At 43.7% G+C, this 17,770-nt stretch overlaps 1 protein-coding gene across 8 annotated transcripts in view; it reads right to left on the bottom strand.

The window, feature by feature from the left end:
* Positions 1-346: 346 nt before the first annotated feature.
* The window catches only part of LMO7 (LIM domain 7), a 200,724-nt gene continuing 183,300 nt past the window's right edge, over positions 347-17,770 (bottom strand). For all 8 annotated transcript variants that reach the window (XM_074988916.1, XM_074988891.1, XM_074988901.1 and 5 more), the window contains 6 exons: positions 16,155-16,207; positions 8,946-9,162; positions 7,661-7,966; positions 6,106-6,214; positions 4,285-4,387; positions 347-1,220 (listed from right to left, as the gene is read on the bottom strand). In XM_074988916.1, the coding sequence (XP_074845017.1) occupies positions 1,198-1,220; positions 4,285-4,387; positions 6,106-6,214; positions 7,661-7,966; positions 8,946-9,162; positions 16,155-16,207 (811 nt within the window). In that variant the 3' untranslated portion in view covers positions 347-1,197. The remainder of the gene's footprint in view (positions 1,221-4,284; positions 4,388-6,105; positions 6,215-7,660; positions 7,967-8,945; positions 9,163-16,154; positions 16,208-17,770) is intronic.

Below are 17,770 nucleotides of genomic sequence, written 5' to 3'. Positions count from 1 at the left end.
TCCCTGGTCTCTTCCCCTTCAGGCTGGGAGTGCAAATGACTGAAAACTTTTATATTTGATGCTGTTCAGAAAAATTAGACTTTTCTAATTTATGTAAAGTCTTTTCCCATTAGTTCACAGACGCAGACATGCGTCTTCTGGGTGTCTCGTACAGGGGCATGGAGACTACTTACAGAGAGAATAATGAGTCTGCTCCACAGCCTTAATGAATAATCAGCTGGCTTTTATCCCATGCAGTAGAAGTGGATACGCTAAACTCCAGAAGTCCCAGATTTGATTCTGCCCGCAGACATTACATATGCATGGTGATATTGTAAATATTAAACAAGTGTTCTACCAAAACAAATTCAATCAATCATCTTTATTGTTCAGCAAATTCACCCTGTGTACCATTCATGGACCTGGACATTTTGAAAGGTGGAAAGAGAAGGAAATACCTAATAAATGCAGCATCAAAACATTTATTTACAAATATACTGTAATTCAACAGCAAAATTATCTGTTTTCTGGGTTAACATGTGAAGGGAAAGTGATAATTACATTTTTTCAGTAACAAAGAGAAGAGAAACCCCTTTTGTCCAAACAGTTTCCACTGTCCTTATGCAGAACTCTAGGCCATAACCATCGAGCAAAAAGGCTACATTTTATATTTTACTTTCAAGCAGCACATAAGCAGTTTTACAAATCAGAATACAGAAAGCAAACATTTTGGTGTACATTTTAATGCAGCTTCATATTGTTCTAAAGAATTCACCTTGTAGCATATGTCAAAAATAAAGACAGCAATAACAAATATATATTTATATTAACTATTCCAATAGTGCTCATTTAGCACTAAAGATAAAGATCCAAAATACCCTCTTCATATACCATTGGAAATTCTGCTAGTTGATTTTTAGCCTGAAAAATGTTTTAATGTTATCATTTGATAAATGTTTGTTCTCCCTGGTGCTTTTAAGTACATTGAATTCAAAAAGTGAATGTGTTCTTCCCCCAAGAGATTTCCTTCTTTGTGATTACATTCTCATAAATAACTAAAAAATACAGTTCAATGAAGGATACAACGCATCTTCTACATAATCTAGACAGGCAAAAGTTACCCTTAAAAACACAAACAAAATACATATTTATAGATCTACATCACCAGCAACCACCTCCTCTTCTATCTGCAACAACGGTTTCATATTTTTGGTTGCTTCACATAGAGGTTGGCTGTCCAGCTGTTGGGGTCAGGGAAAAATAGAAAAAAAAATAATTCAGGAAGAGTTTATTGAAGTCCTTTACTAAATGTAAAACTGAGTTTCCAATTGCTTATCAAAATAACATTGTTAATTAATATCTGTTTGCAGTTCCCCTTTGCAAAAGCTAATTAACACAAAACTGAAATACAAGTTACAATGAGGGGTCCTGTGGGTCTTTGCCCACAAAAGCTTATGCTCGTACATTTCTGTTAGTCTGTAAGGTACCACGGGGACCCCTCAGTACTTTTGCCGATCCAGACTAACACGGCTACCCCTCTGATAAGTTACAATGAATATGCAAACTATAACAAACAATAGGAATGCTGGTTATAGGGTGAGAGTAAATCTTGGGCTGCCATTTAAAACAAAAATGAACGTTCAAAGGTGTATACCTGCAGCGTCCAGTATGCTTGCCATTCGCCACACATGGTGAACTGGATGCCACGGTGTGGTGAAATGTGGCTCCTTAGAGATGCTAATGTGGAGTGCCCCTCCCCCATACTCCACACATGCCCCCCACTGCTTGATGGGACAAGCAACAAGCACATGTCACCAGTTCCTCCTGCGGCCATGGCATGACTTATGCTGCAGCGGCTCCGGCCTCAGCATGGGAGAGTTGCTGAGAGTTTGTGTGTGGGGCTGAAATATTCCTGGCTCTCGGGGGGGGGGCGGGGGGGGGAAAGAGAGCTGTGTCAATCCTTGAATTTCTATTGGACATCAATAGGATACACAATCCACCCAAAATTTTCATTTTAAAACTTCTTCTGTTTAAAATGCTGGGGAGGAGGGGGAAAGGGAGCAGGAGGAGGTGGGCAGCATTTGGGGATTTTTTTGTTTTATTTTTGGGTTTTTTATTTTTGTTTGTTTGTCAAATAAATGTTTGCTAGAGAGCTAAACCTCAAAAAAAAAAAATCACATTTTTCCAAATAATATTTAAAGTATCCATACAATACTATGCTGCTTTTACAAAAATTTCGCAATTTAAGACAACACTCCCACAGATGGTCAACAACTTTGTAAAATGTATTTACCTTTCATGATCATAACAGTCCTATAATTTACCAACCCAAAGTGGTTAAGGATACATGAGGAAGAAAAAAGCAGGTCACCAGACCACATGTCTGGAAATCTCACAAATATAGGTCGTGACAGACCAAGAGATATGGAAGAGCCAAATCAATTGCAGAGTCAAGGCCGTTTGATAGAGAATGAACTCTCAACAATAGCCTCATGTCCACAAGGAGAGGGGTCTAGTTCTAGTGCTTCCACTGATCACAACTGCTCTAAAGAGATACTGTGGGAGATGCAGCTTCTCAGCTACCCAGGTCCAGACAACTGGACTTACTGGGTTAAAATCAAGGTTCCAGGTAAACTGGTCTCCAGGAGCACTGGCACTTGCCACAATACTTTTCTGAAGCAATCGCACAGCCACATTTCATTCCACTGATGGGGTTTAGAAGTGGGAAGATATATATCAGGGGAGGAACCTCCGTCATGCAGGCCACGCATGGTTTGTCTAAGTTAGCCATTGGCAGGTGGCTGAACACTTTGTTAGCTCAGCATTTGCAGGCCTGACCCTTTGCAGCTCCCAGTGGCCACAGTTCGCTGTTTCCAGGCAATGGGAGCTGCAGGAAGCAGTGGCCTGGCCTGCACTGCCTCCCACAGCTCCCTACAGCCAGGGACAGTAAATCGTGGCTATCGAGAGCTTTCAGATGCTCAGGCAAACAAAGCATTTAGCAGCCACCAGCAGCTAACTCTGATGAACTGCATGTGGCTTGCAGGCTAGAGGTTCCCCAACCCTGATATATTAGGAGCTGGAGTATTCACAATGGCTTAATATACATAAGTTAGAATCCTACATGGCAACTGCCTTGCCCTCAATTATCCTCTGCGGCTATTAAGTGGGGTGGAGAGCAAGGTTCCCTCTATGCTGCACCGTAGCAAAGCCACCCAGCTGCTTAATGAGCCCCACCCAGGGGCTCAGGACTGCTGCGCATAGAGCCGCTTGGCTTGGGGAGGGACACTTCTCCTTTGCTGCAGCAGTAGCTCCCTGATGGGCATGGAGCAGCACATCTCTCCTAAGTGGTAGAGAAGAGACATAAGGGGGATGGAAGGAGTAAGTGACAGGGGGAGGGGGAAGAGTAGGGGCGGGGAGTTTGGCCATCCCATCCACCCATTCCCAGTTGAGTTGCAGCACTCAGGAGAGGAGAGACACTACTTGGGACTACAGCAGCTTTTGAGGAAACCCCACACTCTCTCCAGAGACTCAGGCTGCATGGGATAGAAAGAAGGGGTGGGTGAATGTTTTGCTTTGGTGAGATGGGGTGGGGAGTTTGTTTGGGGGTGTCCTGTGACTCCCAGCTGGACTGTAGCTGCCCGTGCTCTGAGAGGCAGGACTGTCTTCCCATTCATTTTTGTTTTAAATGGCAATAAAAATATCTACAGTGTATCCTTTAATTAAAACCTGCAAGGAAATCAATCCAGTGATGCCCTAATGCACCCACATGAATACCAATCAATCATGAAGCTATAAATCAAAAAACAGTAGCTTTGGAGATAACTACCAGCTATTTATAATTGGGATAAAGTTATTTTCCTAGTATGAGCACACATAGGTTGTATAAGTCAATGTAATTTTGTGGAGTGACTAACTTGTTCTTTAATGAGCAGTGGTGACTTTAAGGGTATGCCTACACTGCAACCAAAGGTGTTATTTGAGCATACTGCGATCACAACAGCAGGCAAGCCACAGAAACAAGAGTTTCAGGAGGGGCTGTACCTCTGATCCCAGACTGCCCAAGGGATAAAGCATATCCAGAACAGTAGGGTGTTAAGCCATTGTGCAGTACGTTAAGGGGATGGGAAAGTACAGCCCACAAACACAAACTGAAATGAAACCTTTCGGAATCAATTCACTAATATACCAAGTTAGCACTAAACAGAAGAGTCTTTGCTAAGTACAGAAGTAGGCAGACTCTTGGGGCTCCAGAGGAAAAGTAGAAAATAAAGCTCTCACACACTTATTATAATCTGGTCTCCTTACTTTTAAATCTGACATAGCAGTCGTTGCAGAAGAGGTCATTGTTTCGGATCCGGACTTCAGCTCCTGATTGTGAGCCCCCGAGGTCACATTCGCAAGACGCGCACTGTATCCAATACCAATAATTAGTCACTTGTGACAAACACTGGGGGACACCATGTTCAGAAGCAGATTATAGCAAAACCCAGCAAAGCCTAAACAGTAAAACCCCATTAGCGAAAGCAAACGTGATTGGCAGGTTAAAATGTAGCCAACAAGATGAGACATCATTTAGAAGGTGATGACAGGCAAACTAATAGGAAAGACGCACATTCTCAGCATATTAAAGCAGAAATGATTTGTAAATTAGCTCATGAAATCTTGTTTAAGCTTCAATTTCTCTGAAACAAAATTTTAAAGACAGCACAGCATGAAATAACTTGCTGTTGAAACGGTGACAGCAATTTTGGCACAGAATATTGGGCTGTACCACTTGCAGATTCCATACAACACTACCTGCTTTCCACTCTGTTGGCTTACTTTTCAAGAAGGAAGCATAAATGCCTCCAATGATTTTAAGTGGACAGGCATAATGTAGAAGAATATTTGGGGGTTTCGGATTGCTACATTTTGCAAAAATAGAATTCTTGCCACCCAGTCTTGTGTTGGTATTAAAACGTTGAAGCACAGTGGATGAAAAATTCATTTCTCTAATGAGGACGACTACACAATAGCTCTCAACCCTCCAAGCGGGCCAAGTACACACAGGCAGATATAAACTTAATGGTGTCTCAGCAGACTGTATTATCACTTATAATATTTGCCTGCAGGATATATAAAATGTTTAATAGACTTCAGGCAATGTGTGTGTGTGGGGGGAGAGATGGTTCGGTCAGCCTTTGTAGCCTATGTGAAAAATGCTTTGTAATGATGGCATCAAACAAATATAACAGGAGAAAAAAAATTCTTGAATTAAGATACATTCATTCTGCTGCTCCACAGGGTCTTATACACATTCATGAAAACCCATATCTAATCCCTGAAATAATGAATACAACTCTGCAATACTTTGTTTAATGGTGCACTAATTCCAAAACAATTTCCTTTGGGAGGGATCATAACTTCCCCTATGTGTCAGTGCAGGTGAGTGCAAAGGGATAATTCCTCTGCGCTGACAACCCATGCGGCAGAAAACAACATGGCAGAAAGGTATGAAGAGTAGTTTGTGTGGACCACTGTTCTTCCTTTTATGCAAGTCTACAGAACTAAGTCAAAACCTTGGTTCCTTCTCCTGTTGCAAGCCACCCAACACAGCTAACATTGCTTACTTCTTTCCTCCAGCATGGGGGCAGTCAAGGACCAGAGACACTTCACTTGTAATCTAGTTTCTCATCTACTCTTGGAGCACTGCAACTGTGAGCTGTCCCTAACCAAAAGATTTATGGCAAAAATGGCAATATTATCTGAAGTAGCCAGTGATTTTAGCTGTCTTGCTTTTTGGATGCCCAACAGGATGTATAAAGTAGCCTGATTTTCTGAGGGCAGACGGTTCAGCATTTTCTGAACATGTCCATGTCCTTTTTCTTTTAAAAAAAAAAAAAAAAAAAAAAAAAAAAAGTGAAAATTGAAGTGTACACTTAATTACAATCAATCAGAGGAGTAGTATCATAGTGAATGTTTAATGCTTGTGGATAGGACTGTTGCATGGATATATGCATGTAGCACACCACATGAGTGGCGCCTGTAGCACATGATTACTAGAGCCTTTGCGACCGGAACTCCAAATAGCCATGCATGCTCCCAGTTAGTTTGTGTTTCTTCAAGGCGTTTCTCCAGCACTCTCACCTTAAAGCAATGTATATGATAACAAAGACCAAGAGATTCGATGATCATGGCTGCTCCTTTGCCCAGTACGTTATTACAATATGAACATACTCTCTTCCCACTGACTGACCTAGATATGGAACAAGAATGTGGCTCAGGTCCTCAAAACTGACTTGGAAAAAGTTTTAAAAGACAGACAAAAGTGATCAAAAGTATGATGTCATAAGAGAAAGCACTGAAACAGAGGACTGAGGGCAACAGTGGTGAGTGGGAAATTAGGTTATCTGGAAAAAATCAAAATTAATATTCTGTAATTAAATATGCAAGCTAGAAATATCTAAATTTTACATGAGAAAAATATACAGAGACAAAACATAGTAAAATGAACATAAGATTTTATGTAGCATTCTTGCTTGCACACTATTTTATCATGTTAAATGTTGAAGTTGAGTCTAGAACAGATATTTCAAAGTTGATACATAGTTTTTGTGCCCTACCTCATTTACCATTGGAAATAAACTAAACTATTAGGATTACATTTTAGTAAACACCTTTACCAAGTACTCCCTGTAGAGTTAGAAAATGGAAGTCTTGTTCTGGAAGTACATTATATTAACTCTTTTGAACATGTGCCTTATGAAGGTCAATACCCACGGATCAAAAAGATTATCTGGAATCAAATAATGGAATAGGGAACGTGAAGCAGTCTAGCTTTTAAAAAATTAATCAATTTACAAAAATGTTCAAAAGTACTAGAACAAAGAAGGGTGAAGGAAAGTTTTTGCAATGTTCTCATTACCCCTATTGCATGTAAAGGTCTGTGTGTAAGTTTCCACAAATTTATATACATGTGTTTTTAAAAAGTTTTAAATACATGAAAGAACTCAATTATCTTCATTCCAAAATAAAGCAACTTATTGTTTTTTCTAGATTAAAATAATGACTTAACTTAGCAGTGGTAAGGTCACTAGCCATGAACATACCTGAGTGTTCCCTGAGAAGAAGTTGACTACATGCCAGCAAAAGAGTTGTGCTCAATAAAATGTGGGCCTTAAAATTGTAGGTATTTATTTTTTTTAAATTAAATATTCTTACAAAAAACCCAATAAATATTGGAAGTGATGCCTGAAAAGTACAAGGAGACTTATCAATCAGATTGGTAACATGCAAATAGTATTTGAGTTGAGTGACTAATGATTTCTCTTTATCACTTTAAGGCAGGAGCAACAAAACCTTGGGAAGCTTCCTGAACAACTATGATAAACATGAAAGTGATAGCACTGTGTTCTTCTACAGTGCCTTTCAACAAGATAACTCAAAGCACTTTTCAAATATTAATTAAGTTTTAGAGTACTCTGACATGGAAGGCAAGTACAATATAACTATATTTACTTCCCGTGCAATGAGACTCCAATACTAAGAGATCAAGTAGCTTGTTTAAGATCAAAGCAAGTCAGTGGAAGAGCTTCTACAAGACTCATTAGTTTCAACTCACCTACTGTAATTACTATATGTGAGTAACTGGAGAACTGCCAGCTGTTTATTATAAATTTTCAACAGATAGGCAACTACTTACCTGTTCCTCTGCTGAGCTCCTGACTGTGAAACAGAGGTAGAAGACTGAGCACGAGGTACAGAAGGAGGTGCTGAGGGGAAAGAATGGGATGAAGTCACTGATCTTCCAGAGCTCGATGAAGACGGTGCTACACTGGAGGAGGGTGTACGCATGTAGGCCCGGTTCGAAGTAGACACTAGCGGAGCAGCAGAGCGACTATAATCTTGACTAGATGACAAGGGCGTGGAAGAGGCAGATTGATTCATCCAAGATTGAGGTCTCCATGAACTTGTTCTTGAGGAATCAAGATTATCTAAAGATTCACCTCTGAAATGTAGAATTGTGACATGCAGAATATTACTGCCCAGAAAAAAAAAAAATCCTCTTATAAAACTAGCCCTTTATTGTGCTTTGATTTTACCAAAAAAGATTTCGTTACATAGGGGAATCAAAATACTCACTGTGTCTATTTTAATGATTGATTTTCTAAGCAGAATTATTTTGATTACCTGGAAGAATACGTTATTATATTCCTTTATTAAAAATATTTGAAGCTGCAAACAGCTTATTGTTACTGGACTTCATTGGAAAAAATGACCAAGAAAGGCGAAGTTGAAGCATTAAAGATAACAGAAGAATACACATCAGTACAGCTTTATCAGAGAGAAACAAACCAAATTTCTCTTATTTATTAATGACATCAGACAGTGGTGGTGGTTGTATTTTTCTCTAAGGGATACGAGCTCTAAAATAGATCAGCCCCTGCCCACGTTGGGCAGTCATATTGTCCAGAAACCAGCTGCTGGCACTGCTGCTATGAGTTCTCATGACTGATACCATTTACTAAGTGGCAAGCCCAACTTTTAGACCCCAAACGAGCATTAAACACAGAAATTCTGAAGTTTCCTACAAGACATTTCTGTGTGGTAGAAATCCTGAAAATTATTCTTCAGGACCTAAATTTAAGTATTATTTCACAGCAAATTATAATACTGAGGTTCTCAAATACATGTGCAAATGATTAAGTCACATTATTAATTCACATGATTGGTACAATGGAGAAAGAACTGAAGTAGCAGCTACTGCCCACATCACACCACCTTTACATTTGCTTGTGTTACAGCAGTAATGTAATATTAGCAAATTTTACTCCACTGTGTTGTGACTCAAATTAGCTCAAAATCTTTCAGACTGGCTTCACACTTTCTTTAAGAGACTGTGGTGCAATGCAACCTTTAGAGTGTCCCAAGACTAAATATTTATCAAGAGTGAAAGTCCAGAGTATAGTTTTGAACAAGCATCCTACCTCCTCATTGAATTCTTTAGATTAACAGGTTCCTTATGCATGCTAGAACTGCGCTGCCTTATCCAACTGCTGTCGGTATGTAACGGTGTTTTCTTTCTCATTTCCTGAATGATATGTTGTCTCTCTATTTCTGCTGAAGACGGGGCTTGCTCTTTCTGAGGCCCCTTCTGTGAACCACTGACATTCCAGGACCTTTCCAAATATTTGCTGTTTGTACCTAATTTGAAAAATACATAATTTGCAAGTTTAAGGGAGATAAAACACAAAAGCTAAAACCAAAAAGCAAATTGTAAAAATTATTGTTGCTATCTCTGAAGCAATGTATGGACCTTTGTGCTATTAATATTGGAGGAAGTGCAATTTCTCCATTTTGGTTTTCATTCCCACTACCAAAGCAAATATTACCACACGTGGACATTAGACACACTAAAGAGACCACCAGGGAACTATCAAATATCTAACTTAAAGCATAGAAACTAGCATCACATATTCTGTATTTCTAGAAAATAGTGCCAGAATGGAGTAAGAGTTATTGTCCTTCCTCCCTGCCCCCACTCCCAATATGCCCAGGATGCTTGTTGCAGGTGTAAGCTTTTAATGTGACTAATGTCAAACCAAACAATAAATCATAATTTACTATAAAAGAATCAAATAGACAAGCAGCAAAAACTGCTTATCCACCATGGGAGAGTGCCACATTACCTTTAAGAAATGGATATGCCCCACACTTTTAGGGGAAAGCCAAAAAAACAAACAACCCCCCCACCCAAACCTTTGCTCTAAAAGCCTGAATTTCTCTCCTTCTTTGAAAGAGGTTTTTCTTCAGTAATGAGAAGGAAGCCTGCCACAATACACAACTGCATCATAAGGGCCTTCTTCCCTTTTAAAATGTATAATTTCCCCTGCCCTCTATTCATAAGAATGATTTTCTGTTCAAGGTATCAAATGTATTGTGTTTCAGGGGAGACAGTATTGTCTCATACGTTTATCTGCTTTAAAAAGCCCCATGCTGGAAGCATTTTATCTACTACCTGGTACCTAGGCCATCAAAGGAAAGGTCAAACATTTGGTGCAAGGTATCCCGAGTTCCTTACTTGACATCTTTAAAAGATAGGAAAAATAATGCATTCTCCTCCAGTGAACAGAACTACTAATGTTTAAGATCAGACTCCAGGTTTACTGTTGGATTAATTGGTAGGGTGACTGTAAGAGAATGAGAGGGAGGCCAGGCAAGGCAGGGGTTAAACAAGGCCTGTTGGCCCAATCAGCCCCAAACCAGTTTACCTGTGGCCAGTGTGAGGCCTGGAGGGGTATAAAAAAGGAAGGAAGCCAGCCCAATTTGGGGCTGACTAGCCAAGAGGCAGGAGCTGACACCCAGTCAGCAGGCCCCAAGCCAGAGCTGACACCCAGTCAACCACCAGAGGGCACAGCCCAGGACTTTCCCTAAGGTACTGAGGAGAATGGGGAGCACCCCACCCAGGGAACCCCTCTCCTGCCAAAGCAGGGACTAGATTCTTGGGGCCATGCCCCAAACTTAACTCAGACTCTTGGATGGGCTGAAGATCCACCCAACAGGCCCTGGTCAGGAGGCTTAGCCATGAGGCCGCCCAATCCCAAGTGCAAACTGCTCACATGTGGTGGAAAATGTGGGCACACCCCAGCCCTGCAGAAGGGCCATCCTACCATGCCTGCCATACACCCAGCAAGTGCAAACCACTGAAGCAACGGAACTCCTGCTGAAGTGGATGGTGGAGCAACAGGTCAGCCAGCAACAGCAGCAGCTGCTCCACCAGATGGCTCAGCAGCAGCAGCAGCTAACTGGGGAATTAGCAACCCACCAGCAAGAGCTGATGCAACAGGTGACTTCCCTGCTACAACACCGAACCATGGATGGGCAGCCGGCGCTGGCACCAATCACACCCACAAAGATGGGCCCAGAAGATGACCCGGAGGCATTCTTGGAGACATTTGAGGTGGCCACCATAGCCCAGTGGGACCAAGAGCAGTGGGAGGCAATCTTGGCACCTTACTTGACGGGGTTGCTCAGACTGCCTATCAGGCACTGGACGCCGTAGCTGCTCAGGACTACGTCCAGGTCAAGGCAGCAATCCTGGATGCCCTCAATATCTTGGAGGAGACTTCGTGCCAGTGCTTCCAGGGGGATGTACGGCCCCTGGGAGCCCGATCCCCCCTCATTGCCCAGAAGCTGTGGGATGCCTGTTGGAGCTCGAAACAAAATCTGGGGTGCAGGTGGCCACGCACATCCTGCTTGAGCAGTTCATCTAGATTCTGCCCTCTGGAGAAAGGGAGTAGGTGATGAAGAACCACCCAGACGATGTGACTGCTGCCATCCATTTGATGGAGAATTATCTAGAAGCCAAGTCCTCAGGGATGACTTCCTCTCGAGGCCTCAGGTCAGCTGGAGGCCCCCCAGCACAAGTAACTAAGGAGGGCCAGGAGTCACAAGGCTGGGGGACTGGGGCTGTGGCACCTGCTGCTCCCTCTGGACCCTCAAACACCTGAAGTTACTGGGCTAAACTGGTGCTTCAACCCCGGGGCTTTGGACCAACCCACCAGCTCCTCTGTAGGGAACCCAGCTGCGCCCCGGACAAGGTACCAGTGACTCACGCCTCAGCCTGGAGATGCTGTTCCACATCCATCACCACGCTGGGCGCCTCTGGGAGGCACCGCAAAGGCCACCCTAGACCAGGACTCCTGCTTCACATGCGGGGGCAGTGGGCACTGGTCCCGAGACTGCCCATACCCAGAGTGCAACTTTGGGAAGCTCTGGACCCCACAAACACGGGCGCACCCCCAAGGCCCCACCAAGATGACCATCCCTGTGTATGTCAATGGGACAGAGGCAACTGGGCTGACAGACTCAGGGTGTGCCCAGACCCTGGTCCAGCAAGTGCTCGTGCCTGATGTAGGGCCCCCTCAACACACCATCAGGTTGCAGTGTCCCCTTGGGGACATAAAGGCCTATCTCTGCCCCTGGGCGACGCTACAGGTGGGAAGGCACGAAGAACCACTGATGGTCGGCCTGGCCCTGGCCCTTGCCTATCCAGTAATACTGGGTAGAGACTGGGGACATTTTCACAAACTACTAGCAGGACTTGGGAAGCCTTCAGCTAGGGAATGGCAATCCCAGCCACTAAGCACGGAAAAGGCAGGGACCACAAATCTGTTTGGACCAGGGGAAGTGGCAGACCCAGGGGAATGGAGCTTCCCAGGGACCAGCACCAGCCCAGTTGGACCCAGGCCCCCATCAAATGGAGAGGGAGCCACCCCCACTGCCTGAATCTGCAGTCCTCGCTCGACCCTCCGACTTTGTGGGGGAGCAGCAAGTGGATGTGACACTGAGCCAACCATACAATCAAGTGGCAGTAGTGAGTGGGGAGACCACTGAAGCTCATCCAGTGGGACAGTTCCCTCATTTCAAAATCAAGGGAGACCATCTCTACCACGTAAAGAAGGAACTACAGATGGGAGAAGTGCACCATCAGCTCCTGGTTCCCCGTCCATACTGGAGAGAGGTCATGCGGCTTGCCCACGCCATCTCCATGGCGGGACACCTGGGAAGAGACAAGACACTGGCCAGGATCCTGGCCCACTTCTTTTGGTCTGGGATCCACAGAGAGGGTGCAGACTTCTGTGCCTCCTGCCCAGAGTGCCAGCTCACAGCACCTCAGTCCATTGAGAAGGCCCCATTAGTTCCCCTCCCAGTCATGAGTATACCCTTCAAACGGATTGGTGTTGATGTAGTTGCCCCCCCGGAGTAGAGTGCCACTGTAGTTGTTGATTATGCAACTTGGTACCCGGAAGCCATGCCACTACGCTCCATGAGTACCAAGAGGGTGGCAACTGAGCTCATGAACATCTTCGCTCGGGTCGGGGTCCCTCGGGAGATCCTAACGGATGAAGGGACAAACTTTACTTCCCAAACAGTGCAACAACTTTGACGGCTGTGAAAGATCAAGATTCTCCAAATGTCCATCTACCACCCCCAGACCGATGGACTAGTAGAGCACTTCAAATCAGACTTTGAAGGCTATGCTCCGCAAGCTTGTGCTGACGGATGCACGTCACTGGAACCAGCTCCTTCCAAGCCCTCATGTTTGCAGTTCGGGAGGTGCCCCATGCCTCCGCAGGGTTTTCACCCTTTGAACTCCTGTATGGGAGGCAGCCGTGGGAGATTCTGGACCTAGTAAAGGAGAGGTGGGAGAACAGCCCTCCCAAAGCAGTAACATGGTGCAATATGTGCTCAACCTATGAGAGAGGCTTGAAACTCTAGGTACATTTGCCTAAGAGAACCTCCTCCAAGCCCAGTGGGCCCAGGAGGCAACTTACAACAAACAAGCAAGACTCTGAGTTTCAGCCAGGGGATTGAGTGCCACTCTACTACCAAGTACAGACTCTAAGCTCCTCACCTGCTGGCAGGGGTCTTACGAGATCGCCTGGTGAGTGGGCCCAGTGAACTATGAGGTAGACCAGCCGGTTAAGTGTACGGGGTGACAGATCTACCAGGTACACCTCTTAAAAACCTGGAAGGCCCAGGAAGGGCTACTAATCACCCCTACCCATCAGACCCAGAACTTTGACCCCAGGCAGCAGAGGTGGCAAACCCTGGAGAGGTACAGATTGGGCCTAACCTTACCCCAGAACAGAGGCTCCAGGCCCAGAAGTTAGTTGCCAACTTTTCCTCAGTTTTTTCAGCAAAACTTGGTTAACCTCACCTGGCTGTCCACCATATCCAGGCCGAACCTGGGGTTAAAGTTCAGGAGATACCTCAATCCCTTCCCCAGAAGTTGAGGGAGGTGGTGAAGCAAGAACTGGAGTCAATGCTGGCATTGGGGGTAACTGAGGAATCTTTCAGCAAATGGAGAAGCCCAATAGTCCTCGCCCCCAAACTGGATGGGAAAACCCAATTTTCCATCGACTTCCGGAAGCTGAAGGCAGTGTCCAAATTCGATGCCTACCCAATGCCCCCGGTAGATGAGTTGCTCAATCGGCTTGGGGAAGCAGAGCATACTACTGCCCTCGACTTAAAGGGCTATTGGCAAATCCCCCTTACGCCTGAGTCCAAGGAGAAGATGGCTTTCGCTACTCTCTTTGGACTCTTCCAATTCTGGACCATGCCCTTTGGGCTGCATGGTGCCCTGGCTACATTCCAGAGCCTAATGGATCGGGTTCTACGTCCCCACAGCCAAAATACACTGGGGCGTATTTGGATGCTATAGTGATCTATAGCCGCGATTGGCAAACACACCTACAAACATTTGTTTGCCCTATATCAGTGCCTGCAGGAAGCATGCCTGATGCTGAACCCAGCAAAATGCCATCTCGAAAGGGATGAGACCACCTACTTAGGGTACGCCTTGGGGAAGGGCATGGTACGCCCCCTAGTGGAGAAGGTCCAAGCCCTCCAGCAGTAAGCCCCTCCATCCTCAAAAAGACAGGTGCGCCAGTTCCTGGGGTTAGCAGGATATTACTGCCTCATCATCCTGGGCTTCTACTGCATCGCTGCCCCTCTTACTGACCTCCTCAGAAAAGAGCTTCCCAACTGAATTCCATGGACTCTAGTGTGTGAGGAAGATTTCCAGGCCCTAAAGGCCCATCTCTGCTGAGAGCTGGTCCTGTACAGCCCCAACTTCTCAAAGGAGTTCCTGCTACAGATGGATGCCTCGGATTTTGGGGTGGGAGCTGTGCTCGCCCAAGTTGTGGGACACGAGGAACACCCAATTCTTTATATGAGCCAGAAACTCTTCCGAAGGAAGAAGGCCTACTCAGTAATAGAGAAAGAGGCCCTAGCAGTCAAATGGGCCGTAGACTCACTCTGATACTACCTCCTGGGCAGACACTTTACCCTCATCACCTGCCACACCCCCCTGCACTGGCTACAGGAGATGAAAGAGAGACAAACCCCAGAATCATGAGGTGGTACCTCTCCCTCAAACTCTTCTCCATTGTGCAGGGAAGGATTATGCAAATGCAGACTTTTTTCCAGGGGAGAAGGAACACAGCTAGGGGAGGGGCAGACCCCATTGAGGGTCTCGGGGGTGGGAATGTGTAAGAGTGTCAGAGGGAGCTAGCGCAGCTGCTGGCATAAAAGGTCAGGGAGGACGGCCCAACTAACAGGCAATTAAGTCCCTTTTAAAAAATAAGATGGGATGCCTTTTTGGCATCCCATCTACAGGACCATCCCACCCAATAAGGGATGGATGGTCACCCTATTTATTGGTATAAATTTACTTGTCGTCAGGTATTTCTGAAAGTCTAACCATCTCACTTTTGGTGTTTGAGATATGATTTGAGAAAGTGACTCTCTTACAATTTGAGCTGCACTCCCATCTTGTCTGGGTTAGCACGCTCCATCTAATAACCCATTTGTATTCTTGTAGCCTCCAGATCTGGTTCTTTTGCCTTCTGCAGAGTCTTCATACCTTGCTTTTGGTTTCACTCATCTTGCAACATCATGCGATACTACCTAACTGTTTGCCATATTTGTATGAACTGTCATGTTTGCCAAGACAAATCTATTGATCACTTATGTAAAGTATTTTAAGTAGCTTGCTGTTAGAATCTTCCATCACACTGTAACAAAAGTTACCCACATTTCCTTACATACTATATTCAAAGCAGATTGTAAAATGTCTAGCATATACCTTCTAAAGAGAATATTTTGTAATATAATATCATTTTGGCAGCTCCTTAAGAAAACTGAAGCCATTGTTATTGTTTGTTAGACCATGAAATCACCTCCAGTTGTGTTTTTCCCATATGGACAGAGCAAATGTTGCAAAACAATTGTGTTAAAAATATTGCCACAGTGTTTGTAGCATTGTTGTTATTCCAGTGGAAAGGCATTAGCAGATAATTCATCACCTATCATTCACACTAGACCCATAGTTTCTGTATGCAATCTACTACAGAAAATGCATTAAAATACAGCCTTAACTACAACGGTTTAGAAAAATTAATTCACTATAAAGGATATGATTATAATATTGCTGTAATCTATACCAGTTTAAAATGAATTTGAACTAGAAAGTGTATCTTAGAAAAGCATCCATTCTGAATTTAAAGAGACACTGAGTAGCAATCAAAAATAATTATTTTTGACCTTCAAACATCTTGTTTCTTAGATTGTATTCGTGATTTCGTGCAGTTAATCTATTTAAAAGATTTAATAGCAATTGAAGGGCTCACCATTTTGACTTCTGGGGTAATCATCCAGTTCTGAAGTTGATCTGGATTTATTTCTATAAAACCAGAAAATATGCATTATTTATGTTATCACTCCACCCAAGAGTCCTGGCCATGGTGCAGGACACTGTTGGGCCAGCCACCCAACACACACAGACTAAAAGGTTGGCTTTGCCCCAAAGAGCCTACAATACAAGACAAAATATAGCTGATAGACACAGAAGTGTGCAATGAAATATTAAGGTAACACTAGTTAGCATCGTGGTCCCAGCCTATCAACAGTACATAAGCTACTGTTATTTAGTATTACTTTTGCAGTAGTTCCCAGAGACCTCAGGCTAGGTCTGTATTTAGGGATTAAACTGATTTCAGATATGCAATTGCGTAGCTAGAATTGACATATCGGAAACTGACTTTCCTGACTGTCTTCAATAAGGAAGGTTGACAGGCATGTAAGGAGTAGATGGGTTGACAAATGCTCCACTGCTTAGAGAAACAGTTACAACAGGGAACAAAGGAAGTTAGATTTTGGCTTATGCCTCTAGCTTGTTTAGCCTCTCCCTGTGCCTCCACAGTGTAAACATTAAATGCAAAAGTCCTCGCCACCTTCTGAGAGGAGACCTCTGTGAGGCCAGAGTGCTCATCAGTAGATCTTGAAGAAATATTTTGGACAAATAGTTTTATTTGCCAAAAATGCAGTTTTGGTCAACTGAAGAAGATGTATAGTTCGTATGATACAGGTTTAAAACAAACAAAAAGGAAGCTTTTCTTCATACAGCACACAGTCAATCTGTGAAACTCCTTGTCAGAGGAAGGTTTGACAGCTTCTATTAATAACAGAAAGGCCAACAATAACTAGCATGGATGGAAACAGAACAAAATATAGGCAAAGTTGAAAAAAGGAAAACAAAAAGACGTCTATTGTCTTGCTAATAATTTTGTATCTTTACTTTATCCGTCCTTTCCCCATGTATCTTTTATGTTGCAGAGATTCTTGCGGGAGAACCACGCCTTAGCTTATAAAACACATTGGCCATGTCTACACTTAGTGAAAGCTTCAAAATGGCCATGCTAATGGCCAAATCAAAGAATACTAATGAAGTGCTGAAATGCATAATTTTTGGAAGTGCCCCACCAACACGAGCTCATAGGAATAAGTGGATGTTGATGTTGGTGGAGTCCTTTCAAAAAAGGACCCTGGTGTAGCCGAGTCATGCGGAAGCGAACTGCAGCAGTTTTTAAGTGCTGCGGCCGCTGGCATGCTAATGAGGCACTGGATATGCATTTCAGCGCCTCATTAGTATTCTTCAATTTGGCCATTAGCATGACCACGTTGAAGTTTTTACCAAGTGTAGACGTAGCCATTAAGACACAACCACTATAATAGTTGTCTCATCAGTCCACTCACATCCATTTCCTTATGTTTCCTGGCTCTCTTTATTTCAAGATCTACTGGCTGAAAGATGTTCCATGTTACAAATGGCATATAACTTACTGGGGTTGTGGACACATGGATATTCTTTAGGTGAAAGCATAGCACAAGGACTACAAGACTATATTGCCACGAAGGGAACTAAAGTGAACCATACCAAAATGGTTAAAATGTAATGTCAAATCCA

Source organism: Carettochelys insculpta, chromosome 1, assembly GCF_033958435.1.
Source record: "Carettochelys insculpta isolate YL-2023 chromosome 1, ASM3395843v1, whole genome shotgun sequence".
In the NCBI taxonomy this organism is placed as follows: domain Eukaryota; kingdom Metazoa; phylum Chordata; order Testudines; family Carettochelyidae; genus Carettochelys; species Carettochelys insculpta.
Note: the sequence above shows the minus strand (reverse complement) of the source record. Positions and strands in the feature narration are given on the sequence as shown.